This window comes from Dicentrarchus labrax, unplaced genomic scaffold (assembly GCF_905237075.1).
Source record: "Dicentrarchus labrax unplaced genomic scaffold, dlabrax2021, whole genome shotgun sequence".
Lineage (NCBI taxonomy): Eukaryota > Metazoa > Chordata > Actinopteri > Moronidae > Dicentrarchus > Dicentrarchus labrax.
In genome coordinates this window covers 25,648,449-25,670,402 of record NW_026136705.1, presented here as the reverse complement: position 1 = coordinate 25,670,402, position 21,954 = coordinate 25,648,449, and the positions used below count along the sequence as shown (strand labels likewise).

At 38.0% G+C, this 21,954-nt stretch overlaps 1 protein-coding gene across 3 annotated transcripts in view; it reads left to right on the top strand.

Moving 5' to 3' along the window:
• Positions 1–21,954, top strand: part of sgcd (sarcoglycan, delta (dystrophin-associated glycoprotein)) — a 280,526-nt gene that overhangs the window by 151,227 nt on the left and 107,345 nt on the right. For all 3 annotated transcript variants that reach the window (XM_051399910.1, XM_051399911.1, XM_051399909.1), the window contains one exon: positions 19,286–19,471. In XM_051399910.1, the coding sequence (XP_051255870.1) occupies positions 19,286–19,471 (186 nt within the window). The remainder of the gene's footprint in view (positions 1–19,285; positions 19,472–21,954) is intronic.

The following is a 21,954-nucleotide window of genomic DNA, read 5'->3' as shown; positions in this document are numbered from 1 at the left end:
AACTTGATCCATAAACACTAAAACAACTTTGAGTGTCTTATATTTCTAGACTCATTTTGTTGTTTGTTTGAGCACTTCTTCATTACTTTAGAGAACTGAGCTGCTGTGATTACCTTGATGTCTTGTTGAGAGACACAACATCCTGCACACTGACAACAAGCTCTGATGACAGAAAACTTTTTTGTGACCTTAAACTTTAGCAGGAAACATCTGAAAGTAACAAGTTGGCATGGCAAGTTAACGGTTCAGGCATTTTGACTTTAATTTGCTGTTTACACGACTTTGATGCTGATTACTGCCACAGTTTAGCATGATGAGGGATTTCAAGTATTGTGTTAATTGGCAGAGCGTTGGTCTTATTTTAGCACCAATTAGGAGCAGAAAAGTGTTGTTTGGAGAGGATTCATCCTCTCAGATAGGTGATATGAGGGAGTGCAGGGCAGTGTCTCAGTGGCCCTGCAGTTAAATAGTTCAGTGTATTTATGTCAATATCCATTTTTTCAGTGCCAATGAAGCCTCTGATCAGTTAGTATCTGCAGGTGAACTTACCCTAACCCTAGCCCTAACCATTGTTTTTTTTTATCTTAATACAATACTCATGAAATGTTAAGCGCTTGGTTGCTACAATCATTTCTCCAGTCTGTAGTGGCCATTAAGCTACATTCCTTCCCAATCCTATATCACCAGACAAGACTGCCAATATTGGATGTTTTTGCAAAACCCCAGATCATATCCAATTTCTTGCGAGTATTTTTAAAGTTCTAATTTTCTAGGACATCGTGAGGTGCAGGATTACCCAGCATGGTCATAATTCCAAGGGATACTGATCTGTTTTTTCCAGTACAGAAAGTGTGATATTCATACATCGTACAGAAGTCAAAGAGAGGTGGTTGGGGTTGGTGGATGTAAAAAGTGCAGAAGTTCGACAAGTTTAACATCATGCATGTGGTTAGGTTCAGGGAACAAAATTACTTCAGTTAATGGAAAGTGTTTTGGTTGAATACTGAAAAATGAACACACCCTTTTTGTTTCAACTCACTGCTGACGCTTTCAGTATTTAACCCAGACCTTAACAAATTGCTTTGAGTTGCCTTAACAAAGCCAATTTTGCTATTTAAAAATAGATCATTTCTTTCAGCAAGGTCAGCTTACCGCCTGTCTGCAGCCTTTTATTTCATGAAGCTCTCACCAACAATTAAAAGCCAGTCTGAGATTTACCCTTGTCTGGCGACCACTTGTTCAGTCTCCTTTTCTCTACTTAGCTTCAGTTTCCTCCTTTGTCTCTTCCCCTCTGCCATGCTCTGCTTCTGCTCAGCCCGGTTATGTTCCCCACTTACCTTGGTCCGGTTTTGGTGCCTATTCTGGAATCGCTCTCTGTCTCCATCCTCCCCTTCCCAGGCCTTAAAACTTCCTTTTACTGGTGGTGCCAACGCGCCTGTGCTACCACTTCCCTGATGCACTGAGCACCCACTTCAGACAGCATGGGCATAACTAACTAAGCTGTATAGCTAACAGCTACATTTAGCAGCAATTTACTTTACTGTCCATCAGGAAACTCTGTAAACCACAGAGAGTAGAGGCGGAGCAGCGGGAGGACATCAGAAAGAAAACCAGAAATCATATTCTCAATACAATATGAGACAGTTTCACCAAAATCCGTGACATAGTTGGTCGTTGGTGGTGTGTGCCATAAAGCGTTAAGTGCTTCTCGTTGTAGAGCCAAAAATGCATAGTGCAAGAACAGACATAGGGGGTGTAGAGTGGGAATGACAGAAACACCATTCACCCTATTAAAAGTCAGTGTAGCATCAAAATGATTTTATGGTAGAAAAGTTACATAATGTTGCTTTAAGATAGACTTTAAAGAATCCAAACTATTATTTAACTGTCTTTCATTTTCAACTTTAGCTTCAAGGTTATGGTCTCTTTGTTCTCCACTTTTCTCTGGAACACACAAATATCTTTCTCCCCTCTACCTCTATCTGTATATCTCCCTCTTTGTCTCTTTCATTTTGTCCCTTGGTTGCTTTTCCCATGCTCACTTGCCGTCTCCTCTCCCCTCCATCCCTTTTGTTTTTTTTAACATTTCAGCCTCTCTCTCTTTCAGTTTATCCCTCTCTGTCTCTTCCACTTTTGTCTCTCATTTCTCTGTTTCTCTCTCTGTATACTTATCTGTAGTTTTCTTTTTTTAACTCAATCACGTCGCTGAGAGAGTACAGCATGACCGATTGGCACTTACCATAAAAATTGTTGTTCTAAATAGTCCCAGACTCCCAAACAATGCAGTGCCGTGCATACCAATGAATGTTTAGTGTGCATCAACGAAGACGAACAACTACGGCCAAGCACATACAGTATAATGATGATGCTGTGTATAAGTGCAGTGTGCAGTAAATACCACAGATGTTTACCGGAAATCATGTTTGAAGTGCAGAGAAGTCAAAACTGCCATCAGTCAGCTTGTGACTTGAAGGCTGAAGAAATTAATGCAAAAAAGGTTTAATCCAAAATGAAATTGCACGTTAAGTGAAAAATTCTGACAGGCTGACAAGGAGAATTAGACATTATGGATGTTGGCCTATTTTGAGCTCCTAATAAACATGTACTTACATGACCTGCATCTTATCACCAGTCTGTTCGCTCTATGAAATAGACAATGTGAAAAATGAGTGACCATGCTCTTACTGAATGATGGCATGGCATGTTGGCGTGCCTGTTTGACACAGCATCCCTACTAGGTATATAGAATACTAAGCATTTTTCTTCTAATGCATCACTAGTCAGTGCCTTTTAAAGCTGTTATAAATCACTGTTTCAGAAAATAATTCATGATCTGATACAACACTGTAAAAATACTCCACTACAAGTAAAAGTAACATAAGTAATCAGCTTAAGAAGTAGGAGAATTTTCTCAACCCAAAAACTAACACTTAATTCTTCAATTTATCAGAAACATTAAATTTTCAAAATCATGAAATTTGGAAATATGGTTTTCACTGGACAGGAAGGGTATGAAAAAACTTAATCTGAAAAATAACTAATAACTAAAGCTGTCGGGCAAATGTTCTGTCAGGCAATTTTAGCCACGGCACGAGACAACAAATAATAATAAACTGGCACAAACACAAAAGGGCTTTATTTTCATAATTTTGACCATCATTCCTATTATAACATTTTTTTTACCAAGCAAAGGATGTCAGCCATATGGCAGCAAAAACACGTCAGACGTCACACAGTTGTTAACTAAAACCGGCTTTACTAAACACATTTGGAAGAAAAAAATCAGAGACAAATGTTAAAGTATTACACAAAGTGTCTATTGTATCTATTTAATTTTGTAATGGATTTATGAAAATGACTCCATTTTATGTTCCAAGTTGGCGCCCCATTCATTGCAATGAAAGCTCTTTCCTGTTATTTGTTTTTGGGCCCTGAGCTCATAAGCCTTAGGGTTCTTGTCCAACTCAGTTGGCTGATTCGTTGCTCAAAAATAATTTACTCTTGAAGACCTAATAACTTACACTGTGAGCAATACAATGAGTTATTTTGGAATGTGTGTCATGCTCAGTGCTTTCTCTAAATCTTTTAAAGCAGTTTCTTATTTAACAATTATGTATGGGAAAAAGGCGGCACTAGAGCGTGTCATGTAACTTGCAAATTCAAAGTAGTTACTACACTAAAGGTGCTACACAGCCCAGCTCTGTTCCACAGTGTTTGACTTTTCAGACCAACTTCCTGGTTCAAGCTTGACCTACAGCCCATGCCGTAGTAGTGCACACACACAGCTTTTCTATATAATGTCTATTTATAACCAACACTTTGCGTGCACACACTCTTTATTTGATCTCCCAAACTGGGATTTTAAACCTCTGTCTGACTGCTCTTTGTTTTGTCCTGCTGTAGGCAAAGCTCAGCATTTACTCGTTAATGTTATACTGAAGTAAATGAAAGTATAATGACTAAAACTTTATTTAAACCCATCAACAACAAGTGTTTTTTGTGTTTTTTGTAAGCACGTTACAAAAACATAAGGTAACAGGACAGGAAGTAAAACATGTAACATGTTTCCTGTTTCTGGCTGCTGAGGTTGACTAAATCCTCTCCCACTCAACCTGTGTGGACTTCTATAAAGCACATTTCAACTCCAGAGCTTCAAAGTAAGCAGGGACATCCTAATAACCTTTGACCTACGGACAGCTAAATAAACTTAAACTTCAGATGACGGTCACCCAGGGAGGTAAAATCTCCAGACAGCAACTCAAGTATCTCACCATAATCTCAAAACATCTTCAGATCCTGAAGGACCCTTCTTTCCACTCCTTCTTTGATGCCCTTCAAGTCAAAGACTCCAACTGTCTCTTGGTTAAAATATTTCTCTTTTTATTTCTTGAGTACCAAACCTAGTTTATAATCTTTGTGTCACTTTTATATTTCAGACTTAAGCTTTCTTTTATTTTGCTGCACTCTTCTGCACAGCATCTTATCTCCTTTATTATATACTGAGTTCCTCCTTTTGTTTCTGTGCAGCAGTACAGGGTCAGCCGGTTCTTTATTTGCGCCCACTTGCGCTAAAAACCAAAGGACTTGTGTTACTCCAAAGCACTTTAGATAAAAGTGATCTTCAAAAAAAGCTCTTGAAAAATAAATCAAATGTGCTTTCATGCAGCAGTTGCAGGGAATGTTAATATTGGTCGATACTTTGCTTTAAATTCCGCCTTAGACTCTTTCTTTAGTTTTGGAATTGAGGACTGTCACCCTGTAATTATATGACTTTGTTACCAGGGTGACTGATTGCAGACAGCTGGAAGTGAAACCATTTTAGATTCCATTAGTGGTATACATTTCTATATGGCCCAGAAATGTCCTGTAGCATTACCTTGTGGCTCTCTGAACATAAAATTTGGCTGGTTCTGAAATCAATTGATTATTTAATGTTAACTACATAATATTTAGAATATTCTATGCAGGGGACTCATTATTTATTTTAAAAATGGAGAAACATCAAATCAGTTTGATTATCCAGTCTGGGCCAGTAATGTTCTTATGGTCTAAGTTAGCACAACTTGCTATATTAATTGTGTTAAGCTACTGTACAACCAGCTCTTTTAGGCTGTGGGATGAGTTTAGAGCAGGTGGGCAGCAGCGACTTGCAGTGTTTGCTACAGGTCGTAGCCAGTAGACTCGGTTGTAAAACTGCACCCTGCTGCCACTCACTAATTCAACAAGTAGAAATCAAGCATCTGTTGGTGGGAGACACATTGGTAACAGCTTTCCTGAAATCCAGCCTAAATGTACCTTTAGGCTGGATTTAAGAAAACATTTCAGTGATTTTTGGGCTGTTGTGCTGATTGGTTGATTAAACTTCTTGTTGGGAGGTGGGTCTTAAACAGAAAATACAAACAAAATCTACTCATGTTTAAACAAGTGTAGCTATGCAAACTTCGCTGACGAGACTTCATTCACATCTGCTCATTTACAATCTGGAGAAGCATGTTTCAGCCTTTACTGTATGTGAGATTATGGCCAAATTATCCATGTACAACACAGGGTTAATAATTTGCTATTAATGCAGACCCTGCTTTATTTTGGCAGTTACCCAGTTTACAAAGTTGGTAGCAAAGACTAAGACTGCAGTCATAACTGGACAGACATCCAAAACTAGAGATTAATATCTTTATAGTGGGTGCAGCCTGCACACTTTTGGATAATGATTGCTAATTGGATGGAAAAAATGCCCAAACAGAAAGTTTTATTATGCTCTTTTACCATTTCTGTCAGAACACTACAGTAATGACAGAATACCCTCATTTGCAAATGTCTGTGTCTTCACTGAGGGATTATGGATATACAGAACCCTGATTTAAAACCAGATAGATTGTTTTTGGTTTGTAGAGACCCCTGCTGAGCTGAAGAAATGTAGAAGCCCACAGCAACCTCCACAGACGTGCTTCCAAGGATCTGTCTCCAGGAAGCTGCTTTTGGCTGTGAGATTAATATTTATTTACTGAGGTTTTGGAAAGAGAAGTTGTGTGCCATCTGGTTGAGCCACAGAAAATCCACAAGCTTCCTCTGAGAAATCCAACACAGACTTGTCCAATAGGCAGAGAGATCCTGCTAACGGACGGGTAGCTGAGCCAGTAGAAGGTGTCTGATATTTTCTGGATCACCGACAATCCCTGTGTAATACCAAGGAAACACTGAGAAATGACTGAGACAGAGGCACTGAACCAACCACTTCTCAACTGGAGAGGGTTCTTTTTCTTTGTGCCAACAGCACTTTAATCTAACAGCACAGAGCAGAACATTCCCCCACCCTGGAACTGCATCAGGATTAAATTTTAGTCATGTTACATACATTTGAAAAGTAATTCTGAAACACACTTTATTTAACAAACACATTCTAACACAAGGACTAAAGTAGGGTGTTTTACAAAATGGTTAAAAAAGAGTCTATATGCAGTACAAAGCAGATTCATTTATTAAATAATTATCCAATGAGAACTAGACTCAATGGCCTCCCTCTAAAGCAGTAGTCCCATTTTCCATAATAAAGATATGAAAATAGCTTTACTGATGCCTAAATCAATGTTTGCCTTGTTTTTTGTTGGAGTTTTTCTTTTATTTGATGAAGGGTCTGAGGATAGATGGTATTGTATTTTGTACAGATTGTAAATCTCTTTTACAAAAAAAATCACTTTTTTTAAATTTTTGTTAAAATTGACTTCAAATTGACTAAATTAGTATTGCAGCTGCTGAACAGCAAACTTTTTAATGCAAGATCAACCTAAGTTTCCTTTTCACCAAGTCCCTTTGATTCTCTGACAACTGTAGCTCATCAGCAAACTATTAGTTCTTGGATATCAGTGTTCATCAATTAGCCACCAAGAGTGAGTGCAGCTACATTTTCAAAGTCATAAGGTCAGGCTTTCACTCAACCAAGTGTGGAGGAGAAACATGACAGTACTAGCAGTCCCCCCAAGTCAATTTGAGTTTGAGACCCCTGCTTTAGGAAGTCAGTTGGTATAGTATAAGGAGTGACAAAGTCCTCATAAAGAGGAGGTTGGGTTGGGTGGTTTGGTTGGTGGACGGATGGATGGATGGGTCAAACACAAGATGCTATTTGTGTCCCACAAAGTAAAAAGTAAATGTGGACTTCATTATGAGTCAGTCAGCAGTCTGCTCCCTACCTAAGAAGGCACATGGGTATATAATCATCCAGTCACTATTTAGGTGGAAGTTGCTGTAAGGTAAGTCAGGAGGAATTATGCATGCAGAAATAATGTTGTTTTTGCTCATATTCAAACAAATCCCCATTGCATTTAAGTGCAACTGACCCACAGTGTGAATTGTTCCGCATCGGTGGTACAGTTGTAACGCAGTGCACCGTTTAATTTTTATATAATTATGTGGTGTCCGTTTACTCAGTGATTTCACTTGATAAATGAACAAGAGCAGACATGTCCACTAAGAGTGAAATACTTTGCTTTTAAGTTGAAAATAAAAAGTGTTACAACTGTGACACTTCTCCTATCTATGAATATTATAGGAAATTTCTGCCAATAGATCCTCCTAAATGTTTCAACTGGATCTTTAAGGGTAAACTTGAAACATAAAAGCTGAATAGAGTAATTCCTTGTTTCCCCTGTACTGGTATAGCAGATAATTAACAGGCTACAACAGTAGAGTACTGTTGCAATTTACAATTTCTAGTCTGGAAATTGAACGAAAGTTTAGATTATGGCTCTCTTTAACTCAACAGTTTCTCGTGGGGATTGAACAAAAGTACAGCATTAGTTCAGCAGGCACGTCTTGGACTTCAGTTATCCGCTGTCTCTCTCTGACTCACACTCGTTCTCTCCTGAGATCTTCTGGAGTAACTGCAATGAGATATATCACTTTTTCTCATCTCAAAAAAGCGTAGAAAACTCTTTATAGACATATTTCTGATGCTAGCTCTCTGAATTACTGAAATGAAGTGTTAAAATTTTTACCTTGAAGTTGCCTTTGTACCTAAGTGTTCCACCATCCAAGTAATCCAGTTTTTTTTCCATTAAGAGCAGCTTCCATGAATGTATCTTAACATTTCAGATATTCTCTAAAGTAATCAGTACTCATGTTGTATTGTAAACTAAATGAAAAAGAAATTTCCTAAACATTGTTTACGAAAATCTGTACAAAAGTTGTATAACACCCCAAAATTTAGTGTTTTCTTTTTTAATTGGATTCTTATTGTACTTGAGATACTGTCTCATCACTCTTCATTGTATGTAAACAGAAACAAACTGTGAAAAGTTTCTACAGAAGTGCTCTTCAAATAAAGTTATTGTTATTATTCAGCACCATTACTTCCCCCGAGGCTGCCTCCACAGCCAAGCGTATGAGTGTTTATGGCTCATGACACAATTATGATTAAGATGTTAGCCTCTCACAGAGAGTGGGAGAGGGAGGGAGATAAAAGTGAGAGAAAGGGAGAGAAATGGAGGGAGGGAGGGAGACATATAAAAAGGAAGAGGGAATGAGAGAGAGAGAGAGAGCAAGGAAAAGAGACAGGCAATTTAGCATCACTGTCTCTCTCCTGGGATAAAGGCGAGCAGCAAAGCGCTGACCTGTCACTGTGCTGGGTCTGATCGAAGAGGACTCTTTACACCTCTCTCACACTACCCCAAACATTAGGCCTTTTTTCATTTTTCAAGTCTCCATCCCTTTGTACAAGCTATGTTTTCATTAACCTGTGAAATAGACCCTGGCACTGATATTTAGTATTCATTGTAATTGTGTATGTTATTGTTTAACAGAAATTAACCAAGGATCCTCTGTTTTAGCCACCATGCTGCTTCTACAAATCATGCAAAACAACCCCAGCCAATTAAATGTTATGTTTATAAGTAGACGTACAATGGTTTGCCAGTGTGAACCACAGACTACCTGGATGAAACTGGACTTGTGTATAAAGGATCTCACCATACGCCTTTGGAATAGGAACTGATTTATAGTTCAGCGTCAGCCTTTTTGTTATGATGACACATGGTGCTTTAATTATAAGTGGCAAAGATATTGTTCTTTCATGCGCTTTGTTTTGCAGAGTGGGGAAGTTTGCCTCAGCTGAATAGAAGACTATTACTGTGCAATCATTGATAGCCAAAGTAACCATGTTCACATTTATAATTCACCTTCAGAGAGTTGGTAGGGAAAAATTACTTTGCTAGAAGTGTGAAAGCCAACTTCAATTTGCTTGATGTTGTCTTGACTATCAACATTTCCCACAATATAAGGTAACACAAGCAGCCAAAGCTGACCAATCACAGTTCTTGTGGTCTCCAAGTAGTATCTGAAATACCATTGCCCCGATGTGCATTTATGTGTTTTTAGGCTCACGCCATAACTCCCATAATGCGTAAGTATAAAAGCAGCTTAAGGATTAGTGGTTCAGAAAATGAGTTTTCCCTTGAGCAAGGCACTTCACCTCTATACTGTTCCAGTTAAATAAAACTTCAAAAGGATAATAAACTAACTCTAAACTAAGCAGCAAGTTATTTTCTACCTCAATTGATGAAACTGAACAAATACAAATAATAGTACTTTTGGAGGAAGGTCTAATACTGTAGATACTGTGATATTTATTTAAGCAAATGTGTTATCCAACCTCTGAAATGTCATAAAATACATGTGCATCCACTGTGTCTATGTGAATAAGGTGTTAAAAAACACAAGTAAAATTAAGTCTTTTAAAACTTAATATTTCCATTCATCATTTAATGTTGCTTTATCCAAAATATGATTCTAAATTTACCTTTTACCTCGTCCAGTTTAATTTGAACAAGAAAAAAACAATGGGGATAATAGTATGATTTTAGAGCTTTAAATATGAACAAGAGTGTTCTATGTGGTGAAAACAGGCAAAGTTGATCCCAGGAGTCTCTTTTTGCTTTACGCTGCAGTCTTTACCTCTCAAATTGGTGCTTCTGTGTCTAAATTCTGCCATCGTCTGAACACTACCTGTTTGTTCACCTCCTTCTTCACCTCCCTCCCTACCCCCTCCCCTACTCTAAACTCTAAGCTATGGAAGGATTTTGGCTCTGCCTGGTTTTAGTCCAACACATCTTAATCACTATGGGGTGCCGATCCAGACTCTGAGCTTGGCAGTGTCACTCCCACCTCTTTCATACTCTCCTTTTCCTCTGCTGATTCTTCCTCTCCGGCTTCAAGTGATGTCACCAGTTTTTTTTTGTTTTTTTTTTACTTGCTGTGATGACGTCCTCTCTGGTTCTATATGCTTTAAAGCAGGTCTATGATTAAACCATTTAGTAGATAATAAAGCCATGCTAACAGAGAGCCTGTTAGCTTTGGTGACATTAAAGATTAGAACTTAATTATACTTCTGAAGTATCGCCTCCGGGTCCACAGGCTTAGCAGGGAAAAAAAGGTAGATCTGTGATGAGAATCTGTTCTGTGTGGCTTTAATGAAACATGAGGACACTTTTTCAGCTGAAGTAGGCACCGTTGATCCTAAGTGTTATTTTAAAAAATCTACCCTGTGGAATGAAATCCCTGATACTCCAAAAGGGTTGTGGACAACAGGACTTGTATGTGTTTCTGTACATTCTACACATTCAAATCTGCATACGTGAACCTTTTCACTCTTGCATTCAGTTTATGTGACCATAATTTTGGAAGGAACACAGAGGTCCTCATAGGGGTTTTCCATGTGCAGCACACAGTGAAATGTATGTCACTGGGATCCTCATAGCTATATGGTTGTGTAGTTTGAGCTTTACAGTTGGAGCTCAAGAAGGGGGCATAAAGTCCAATTCACCAAAACCAAAAATAAAACCATATTTTCAAAATTACCTCTAGAGGTAAAATATTATGACGGAGTATTAGGGCTATACTAAGAGAAAAAAAAATTGTGGGGGGGAAATTACGAGAATAAAGTCATTATATTACAAGAACAAAGTCATAATATTAGGTCTACGAGAATAAAGTTGTAATATTACGAGAATAAAGTCGTAACATTACGAGAATAAAGTCGTAACATTACGAGAATAAAGTCGTAACATTACTAGAATAAAGTCGTTATTTTATGAGAACTGTCAACGACGAACTTATCAATACGTTAGCTTACCTGTTGACTGTACGGTACGACTGAGACAAACAGCGGCTGCTGGGCTCAGGCTGAGGCTGCTGTTTGGTTGAGCTGGTCACATCAGATCTTGATAACTCTATCAAAGCTTTTTTCTCATTAAAACAACTTTTTTTCTTGTATTATTATTACATTATTCTTGTATTATTATGACTTTATTCTCGTAACATTACGACTTTATTCTTGTAATATTTTGACTTTATTCTCATAATTTTAAAAAAAAATAAATAAATAAATCTTAGTCTGGCCCTAATACTCCGTTGTAAAATATAAATACTGATTTGGATAGTTTGGTTTTATGTACCTCAAATTAAAAATATCTGATACTCTTTCTTTTGTGTATCTTACAGCATTGAAAAACAAGAGAATGTGAGAAAAAACAGGGTTCAGTTGCTTGAGATAATCCACAGGCCTGACTCAGAACGGTGTACAGTAATTTTTACTTTTGGTAGAATAAAGTTACAAATAAAAACTGACCACAGCAAGATGTGCAGAGTGATGACCATTGACCATAACCATTGTTTTTTTTTACAAATATCATGATTCATTGCTGTAGGCACCAGAAACGAAAATCATTTCAGTAATCACAAGGATACTTGCAGCTGAAGACAATTCATTCCCCAGCCACAGTCTGTTCACCCTGCTGCCGCCTGGCAAGCAATACAGAAGTATCTGCTGCCTTACCACCAGACTACAGAGCTGCTTTTCTCCTCAGGCTAAGAGACTCCACAATTCATCCTTCACACTCCACCATAAAAATTGTTTATTTCTATTATATAATTATTCATTCATTTACATAACTTTTGTTTTGTGTGTAGCATAAAGGAACTACAGCTTGCATTTCATTGTCCAAGCCTGTGTTTTAGAATGATAAATAAATTAACCTTGAAGTGCAGGGAACATTTTAGTCGACTTTTCCCTCTAAACCCATACAACCTTATCCATACCACATGAGATGGAACTTAAATTACCCCCAGGCAGAGAAATTGTACATGTAATGGCATAAACAACTAAAACCATCAGCTTCTGGTGGAAGCATAAAGTCAGGACTTTTTTTCCCCCAACATTAATTCCTGGAGATGAAGCAGCAGTTAAGGAAGCATGTGAAAACCTGGCGTGACGTGGGTGCTTGGTCACTTCAGTTAGAATGACCCAAGTGGACCCATGATGCATTGTAGTAATATGAATTGAATAGTATAATCTTTTTGTATGAAAATAAGTTGTAACAAACCAGAGTTGCTCTTCAAGTTGAAAAAGGCCGACATTTTCGAGGCCAAGAGAGTGCATTATTCACCCCCTATTCCCTCCTTGATAAAACTGGGATTGAAAGTGACAAGGCTGCTTCTTTAACCTCAAGGCTCTTTCCACTGACTCTTGATGTGACCTACAAAGCATATTTATAAAATTGTTATTTTAATATTAAAAAGAGTGCTATAAGACATGAATTTAACAGTACATGTAGTTATTCTGTCATTGTAAATCTACAGTTTGCTATCATATCTGTCACAATGGGCCTACAAGCACAGGCTTTGCCAAATTATCCTAATCATGTGCTCAACGGTGCTCTTGACAAGCATGCTAAAACCACTTACAAAACAGAGAAAGGAAAAAACGTTTTCTACATTTGTATCCGATTAAAAAGAAAAAGGAAGAGCCCAAAGTTACTCATCTGTTTAAGTATTCATTATGCCCTCCAGTCAAGCTTGGCCCCAGGCCTGGCTTCGAGCCTGTATGGCTGAATTAACCAGCGAAATTGGTTGTTTTCTTATTCTTGTCTCTTTTTTTGTTTAATCACTGAAAAGAGGCTTTGTCAGATACTGAACAGGTTGGACCTCTCATTAAATTGTTTACTGTTATTCTGTGACCTTTTCAGTATCTGTAAGTATTAGCCACACTTGTCTCATCTGTAATGGGCCAGTAAGGAGCTGCAGCAAGTGACAATGCAGTGATGTGCTAGTAATGTGGCCTCAGTGTTAATAAGGGGCAGCAAAGTGGGACAAAAGGCAGGGCTGCTGGTTGCACTCAGAATAAGGGTCAACAAACCCTTTATTTACCAAGTGTGGTAAATACACAAGCATTTATCCCAGTAAATGGTGCACAAACATCAAAGTACGAGTCCAGTGGGTCTTATTGTTATAGTTTTGGCCATTACTCCATCTGCTACTGTTTTAAAAGTGAACTGCTAAGATTTAGGAACAAGGCAGCATGGCTACAATAAAGTCAAGAGTAAATAGGAGCAGTCAGACAATCAGACACAGGCTAACAGTTTACCAAGATTAGTTTAAGAACTTCATTTGAAGATAAAACTGATAAAACAAATATGTTGATGATAATCCCTCATTGCAGTGTAAAACTGAGTGCACACAACTACAGAAAGCATGGTATAGGTCAAAGTTGCAACACAAACTGATGGATATTCACAACAGACAGGTAATAATTTAACCTTTGCCTTTGTTTTCTCTTTGAAATACATTTGGCCAACCTGAGGGCTGGTTTCCAGAGAGAGAGAAATGCACAGCAACAATAATAAATACAATAACAACTATAATGATAAAAATATGACTAATTCTATTATGACTATGAGTTAGTATTATTTAGTAGGGCTTTTAAGGCTAACATTGTATTTTATTCTTATAAACTTTATAACTTTATAACTAACCATATTCTATGTGCTTTTATTAGTATTTAACTTGCTGTCCTTTCTGTTTATATTTTTTTGAAGCAAGAACAAATTATTATTAGTATTGGTGGTAGTAGTAGTAGTAATATTGATAGTAGTAGTCATAGTAGTAGCATAAAAAATATCAGTTGAACATTTTGCATCTTTTGTAAATGCTGCCAAATATATTTACATGCATATTTTATGCAAAATGTTATCTGTTCTTCTTCCGAGTGGGTCGATCTTTAGATAAACAACATGTGGTCGGTTTGGTGAGGAGGCTGTTTTCATCAGGGTTTCATCAGATTTCTAATGCTCTTTGCCTTCACTGGCCTGCACTGCTTCAGTGCTACTCTCTGTTGTTGTTGTTGAGGGTTATAAAAGGGAAAAAAATAAAACTTGTAGTGAGGTTCGGGTTCTTCAACCATACAATAAAAAAGAATTGCTCTAGGGGCTCTCTAGACGAAGGAACAGGACAGTAAATAGCAATGGGGAGGGTGGTGGGGAGCAATTCAGGACAGTATTTACTGGATCACTTCAGTCCTGGTTAATGGCCAAGGTGGGTGCACAATACAATAAAGAAAACCAACACATGTAAGAACAACACACATATTTTCTTGCTGAAAAGAGGCACAGTCATGTATGGAGGAGACAAACATACTTTTTGTGCAGTACTTCCAAATAAACCCTAAAGCGTGTAATAGGTTCTGCCTCTAACATTAGCCACTGAAGATTATGTTCAATCACCCTAAACCAACAGTCAGTGAATTGTTTAGTAACTTCTGAGTCAGCCAATCACATTTCTCCACTTGCCCATTTCACACACATTGCAACAGCCAATAAACTGCCTCTGGCTGTCGGCCATTTTGTATATTCATACATTTGGAGGCGTGCGAGCCCCAGTAATGGCGTATCCATTGGCAGCAGCCCCCGGGTCCTGGTACCGATCCACATGTTGTCTATATAAGTCCTAATGGGGAGCTGCCTGGCTATTTGGCAGCAGGAATAACCAATAACATTTTGTAAAACCTCATTTCTCTCTCTAATCAGAGACAGACTTTGTTTTTGGACCATTGGGTTTTCTTCAGGCTCTCTGAATGAATAGTTGGCTGAATGAGAGGCACCGTTGGACACCAGCAGTGGAGGGAAAAAGACTCAAAGGCCGATGATTTGATTTGCCTCCAATTTGCCACTTATTTTCTTCCTCCCTGGCTCTTCAACTCTGCTTTCTTAACACACACACACCTCCACTCTTATGAGAGTGGCCATTATTTAGCTTGTAACCAAGCACCATTTTCTTTTCTCAGTCAGCCTTTAGCCTAAGAGCTTATTGGAAAGCTATCAGTACTCTTTGTGCATGGAGGCAGAGTCTGTAGAAAGCACAGAGGAGAGAGTTATATTTCATTACTGCAGTACATTTATTTAAATTATGATACACTTTGTGAGGGAGAAGATCCACTATATAATACAGTATGCATGTGGTGATAAGAAACTAATCAAGCAATGACGACGTTCATAAAACTTTGAAAACTATTATTGATTTGTTATTGTGTTTGGATTTCTGATTACAGTCTGTTTATTAAGCTACAGTAGGCGATTCAATCTCATGATGAATATTAGTTTTACAGTCCATAGAACTGTGACTACTTTCAACTTCAAAGAAAAATGGAGAAGCTTATGTTTGTATACTAGAGCCTATAAATGTAGTTTTAATAATATGGACACAGATACTGCTTCAGAAATGATAAAACCTATTAAAAAATTCTCAAACATATATATACACTATTAATTAATATAAACTATAAGGGCTAACAGTTTATTGATTATATTGGCAAACATAGCTTCCATGTGCACTCTTCACTAAGTAACTAATTATTGAAACCAGTAAAGAATAAAAATGGCCATTGCCAATATAATTAATTCACTTTTTTATACAATGATAGTTCTTTTATTTATTATTACCAAACCAAAACAACTGCATCAGTCATTTTAGCAAATGTATAATTATGCTATATGTTTAAATCATATGTATTTGCGCTTTTCGTGGCCACCTTAGTTTCTCCTTTTCGGTTGGAAGGGGAGGGTGATGCGACGGAGTGGCAATCTGCAACTACACCACTAAATGCCACTAAATATTACACACTAGACCTTAATTAAGTTAAGTTATTACATTTGGCAAAATTGCAATTTGTTCCTAAACCAAACCATGTATCAGATCAGAGTGGTTTTCTTTAGTGCAGCAACATGATAGTTTAGTTTATCTTTCCACTATTGCTGTTGTGGATGTTGACCGAGCATCACTGGCCTCATCGTTCATGGATTTAACTGTATCTTAGTGACGTATGGCATTTTTTTAGCTCTCCGAAGGAGTGCAGGATACTCAAGCTAACAGTCATACACACGCAAACACTTACTGGAGGGGGGATTTATAGTAAAGTTTCTATCAAATATAGTACTACCAAACTGCGTCAAAGTAAAAACTTACCTTAGAAGTAACACAATTACACATGAACGCATGAACACACACATATACACACTTCTCCATCTTACTTGTGAGCAGGTGACACTAATGCTGGTGTCAATGTGAGCACTGCTCTCCTGCCAAGCTGCTGATTCTGTCGTCTTCACAACACCTGGAGACGCTTGGCAGCTTCTGCAGTATTCTGTCTTTTATTTTTATTTATTTATTCTAGCTTTGTTCTTTTTCCTCTCCTCAAGGACATTTTTTATTAAAAAAAATTCAGATTTTTTTAGGGCTACACAAAAGCACTTATTCATCTATTTTAAATAAATGCCATTTTTATAACACAGTGACCTTATTTCTGAAAATACCGACTGTAGCTCATTTGACTTCATTCCTTTCATCGGTCATGTAATGTTGCCATAAAATCTAACTACAGATGTTGGAAATTTACAGTAATTAAGCTTTTCTAGTAAACAGGCGAAAACCTGGAGAAAAAAGGCAGATCTTGATTTTTCAGCAGCTCTTTACAAGGCCGTGTCAGTAAGTGTAACATTGTTTAATAATAATAAATTAATAAAAAATACAAAATGCCTCTCAGTTTCAACATATTCACTGGGCCAAGGATTTGATGGGGAATTAGATGTTCTATATATCCTCACTTTTCTTTTGGGATTTTAGGGATTTGCTGTTCTCCAAACTCTTCTCAGAACTTTCATGTTGCATGTCTTTTTCTTTTTTCTTGCTGCCATCGGCATGCCAAATTTTACTGACATGATCTGTTTCATTTTTAAATTTTTGTTTCATATCAGTTTCAGGGTCAGTTTATCTAAGCCTGTCACACCAGACGAGAAGAAATAAAAGGGAAAAAAAACAAATCTAGAGAAAGGAAATGGAAAACCTGCCCATCAGCGTTCGTATCTTGTGTGTGGTTTTTCATAATCAAACTTATTGGTGTAAACAAATGTCACAGTAGCCCTGTCAGCTGAACTGGATCCTGTTCAAACGGGTGATTGGACAGGACAGCGGTTTGTTCCATGGTGAGCACAGTCTGTCTGCCATGACTCACAGCAACATTTGGAAGGCCTGAGCTGTGGCAGGTGCTTGCATAAAAGAAAGTGTGAGGCAGGATCAAGTGCGTTATTAATCCCCACTCACAGGCTGCAGTTCTCTGGATTTTGCCAAAGAGCTGATCAAACAGGCTGACTTACTTTTGGCTGATACAGCTGTTTGTCATTGTATTTGTGTTTGTATTTGAATAAGTCTGAATCAAACACACATACTGAGTGATCAGGCACTGCAGTTAAACTGTGAGATCAAACCTAGATACCTCTATGGTGAGAGCGATTCTAAAAAGTTTTATTAAAAGAGGTTTTGTACATTCATGGCTGCTTCCCTGGTTGAAAAAAAAACATGTGAGCCAATCAGAGCTTTAAAGGCGAGAAAAAAAAAAGAAAAGAGAGAGCCTCACCAGAGCCTGAACAACAGAAACAGAAACATTGCCACAAAAACTTTACATTTTTAGGACTAAAACTGACAAGGCTCTGGCAAAGTCACTGTTGGTTCGGTTTAAGATGTACGCACTTCAGAGCGTAATAAATATTGCAGCCTCTAGGCGACCCTAATGAAATGTAGGGGCTTTTTTTGTCTAGATTAAAGTTATCTTTGGAAAAAGCACTGATACAGTTGAAGTTGGTGAGAACAGTCTTAATTTAGATTAACGTTTTGTGCCTTTTTTAGCTTTGTTTACTCTCACAACCCTCTTTTCTATCAGCTTAGACATCACACATATATGCCTCTTCATCTCTCTGCATCTCCCATCAAACAAAAATGAAAATCCAACCGTACACAATGAGATTTCCCTGTTTTTGCTGACTGGTGCTTTGGAGTCTCCTCTGTAGCTTTCAGCACTTTCTTACCAGGGCCCTGTCTTGTGCCATTTGTTTCAGTTAGCAGGAAATGTGCGTGGTTGTCAAAAACGATTGGCTTTGGTGGTCTGAGGCGCGCACTCCAAAGCACGGCCGACAGTAAATTGTATTTTTCCACAGAGTTATTAGGCCATTATTATGGCGCTTGAAGTGAACAATGCCTCCTCGTCTTCACAGGCAGACAATTAGAATCATCATTAATCGGCACTATCAGCACATCAATGGGGCAGAGGGGGAATAATGGAGTTATAGACCACTTATCGGGCAATCAATCAATGCAATTGCTAACTAAACTGTCTTTCATCGTGCCCAAACTGAGTGGCTGGTCAGTATTTGAGTATGTGAAGGAAATGTTTATGGCATGTTATTTGTACTAATGTTCAAATGTGCCCCATCTCTTACCTTAAGGTCATTTTCTACAGAGTCTGTACAGCTGCATCACAAATCTCAAAGCAATCATGGATGGCTCTACCATGGAAGCCCAATGGGCATCTATATTCACTGAATACATAAAAGCCAGACTAGAAAAAGACAGACTGTAAATTGTGGCTGTTAATGATAGTCACAAGCAAAGAGTCCAGCACCAAACATTAAACAGGCAGAGTTAGCAACTAGCTGGTGAACACAGTGGAACATTTAGCAGCCAAAGAGCCAGATATTCCTCTCAGGAGATGATGGAGACCAAAGAGGAGCTAAAAAAGGAATTAATATCGCACTTTCAGTTGTTGCGGTTCAAAAAAAATATAATTTTGCTTTGTCTCTACTGCATGTTTAAGTAGGAAACTTTGCACATATTCGCCATTACTGCGTTATATATGGCAATATGTCAGTGTTGTGTTTACAGCCAACAAGTGGCAAAAAAGCTAAAAATCCACTTTTAACTAAATGCAAATGTCCTGTAGCACTCACTACAACTGTGAAATCACAGATGAAACAATAGCCTGTGTGGTGATTCACACACAAAGCACAGCAGTTCATAATTGCCCAATCGCCCAAAAAGAGCTGTATAAGTAAATAACGTGCAAACCAGGCTGCAAATGTGCCAGTGATCAAGATGTGATCCATAATCATTTCTTCTTTCTCTCTGTCTCCCTTAGATGACCCAAGAACAGTGCACTCATAGGAACAATGTCCAGAGTTCAGAGAAACCCCAAGTGTACAAAGTGGGAATATACGGCTGGAGGAAACGCTGCCTTTACTTCTTCGTCCTGCTGCTGATGATCCTGATCCTGATCAACTTGGCACTAACTATCTGGATCCTTAAGGTCATGAACTTCACCATAGTAAGTCACCCTTGTCCCTTTTATTTGCAGAATGATCTCAATGTGTGTGTTTGTGTTGATGAACTGGAGAAAAAACAAAGATTATTCATGAAAATTAAATTTAGACTGTTGGTATTTTTCATCCCACATACATAGCCCCAAAATACACACACATGCTGACACATACCTACACATGCCTTATTTGAAGATATGTCAGAGTGACGGGGCTTCCACATAGTTGTCGCTTTAGCAGTTAGGGTTTCGATGCCTTGCACCTTGGCATTGCCCAGGAGGTGAACTGGCAGCTACCAATACACACTCCAAGCTGGTCCAAGCTGGACTTTAACTGGCCACCCTCAGGTTCCCAAAGCAAGTTTCTACTGACTGAGCTACCACCCGCTCCCTCTCCCAATCATCAGAAAATCAGTGAAATTGGATTGTTTTTATCCATCTGGCCCCAGGTGTTTGAAACTTTATGAACTGGGGATACAGTCAGTTTAATCAGTCAATTAATGAGCAATAAAAAAGCAAAATAAGCATTTATATCTATACAAGTATTATGGATTATTAGGTTACAATATGTGAACAATAATAAAGATGCTGTATTCATGATTGAGTGATTCCATCCTGCACTGATGTCTGCAGTACTGCCGTTTTTCCAAAACCCTGTGAGAGGAACTGCCTAGTTTCAGTGTTATTATTTCTTACTGTCCCTGTCAGTCGTCACAGGGACATGCAAATACATTTTGAGGGGCTGTGGCTGTAATCTGAAAACATAACTAGCACTAGGTTTATGCAGCAAAAGCATTTTGGTTAAAGCTTTGAGAGAGATTGTGATTTTCGTCAAATGTTAATGAACATTCATTGCTGATTTTTATTATTTTTTATTATATATTCTCAGAACATTGATACATTCAGTGTATTTTTGCAACATGCCAGGTATGTTAATTAACAAGATTTTCTTGTTATTTTAATAGATAAGCAAATACGGTCGGCATTTGCCTTTGCAAATTACTTGTATATAGATGTAATTTCTCGAAGACAAGGCTGAGCACATACATACGAATACACACACGTGGCCGTTGCTGTGAATAATACATGAGGCCTGCTTCACAGCGGGGCTTTAATATGAGATCTACATAAATCAGAGAGCAGTTTCTTGGGTGCTGAGCTCTATGTTTTGACAGAATGCTGCACTTGGAGTGTTAGAATGTTTTTAATGTGTCTGCCTGCAGATTATAGAATGAGAAAAACATTTGAAATGTGGAGGATAAGTTTGAAAGGGACGAAATCAAAGTCAAAGCAAACCAAGAAATGACACATGTACAAAACTAGTTATGTGGTTCCAAACCTGAGCACCTGTGTTAGAAGTTGGTATTTTTATTTTCAGAATGCCACACCCAGCACAGCAGTAAAGTCTGTCTAGGATGTTTTGTTATCTCCTGAATTAATTCTACGACTGTGGCAAATCCAGACACCTGCCAGCTGAAACAATATTCTTAATGAGGGTAAGAAATCCAAGCAGCTAAACTGCTAGGATGTGGAGGAGGAAGGCTGGAAGTGGGAGTTTAGAGTATGAAGAGATGAAATATATTTATATCAACTGCAATTACAGACCCAAGTGTAAATAATGAGTATGGACAAGCAGTGGACATAAGGGAGAGGGGTGTTTGTGTGTGTGGGAGGGTATGAATCTAGGAATTATACGGTGTGTTTGACAATGTACATGTGCCATAAAAAGCACTTGAACTAGCATTAACCTGTAGTTTGTAAATCTCACAGCAATCTCAGTGTCTATGTGTGAAACTTTTACAAATCTGCAGTATGAATTTTAAAATATTAATGTGAATTTCACATTACCACACATCCATCCAACTTAAATCTTTATCAGCAAAACATTAAATCCCTCTGACATCTGCTGCCAAGTGGGATGAAAATTTTGGATGTACAGATCCATGTTTTTAGCTTTTTTTAAAAGACAGTCTTTGGGATTTTTCACATCTCATTCAGCCTCCTTTTTTTTTGTAGGACAACCATAAAATTTAGTAACCTGTTGAGCCACTAGTTGATCAAAGGGAGCACAGTTTTCCAGTGGTTTCTGGAACATGCCTTAAAACAGTATACCAAGTTCTAGTTTGGTAATGTAGTCCCTAATAACAAAACAACTATAACAACATGTTGCAGCCCAAACCCATCCCAAGGCGTAAAACCAACATCACATGTCTGTTTTTTAGACCCACAATATGCAGATGGAAGTGTGCCGGAACCCAGGCTAAATTTACCTGTTGGGTTTTAAAAAAAAAAGTTACTTGTTGCATATTTAGCATTAATTTGCTGTTACTATTGTAGACCAAAGTTCTATGTTCGCATTACTGAGTCTCCTCTAAAGGATTCCACATTTCTCCCAGGTCCCAAATAACCACAAATACAAACATAATCCCTTTTGTGGAAATAAGAGCAGCAGTGTGTCAAATGATCAAATCCTCTTTATGCCGCTGCAGGTT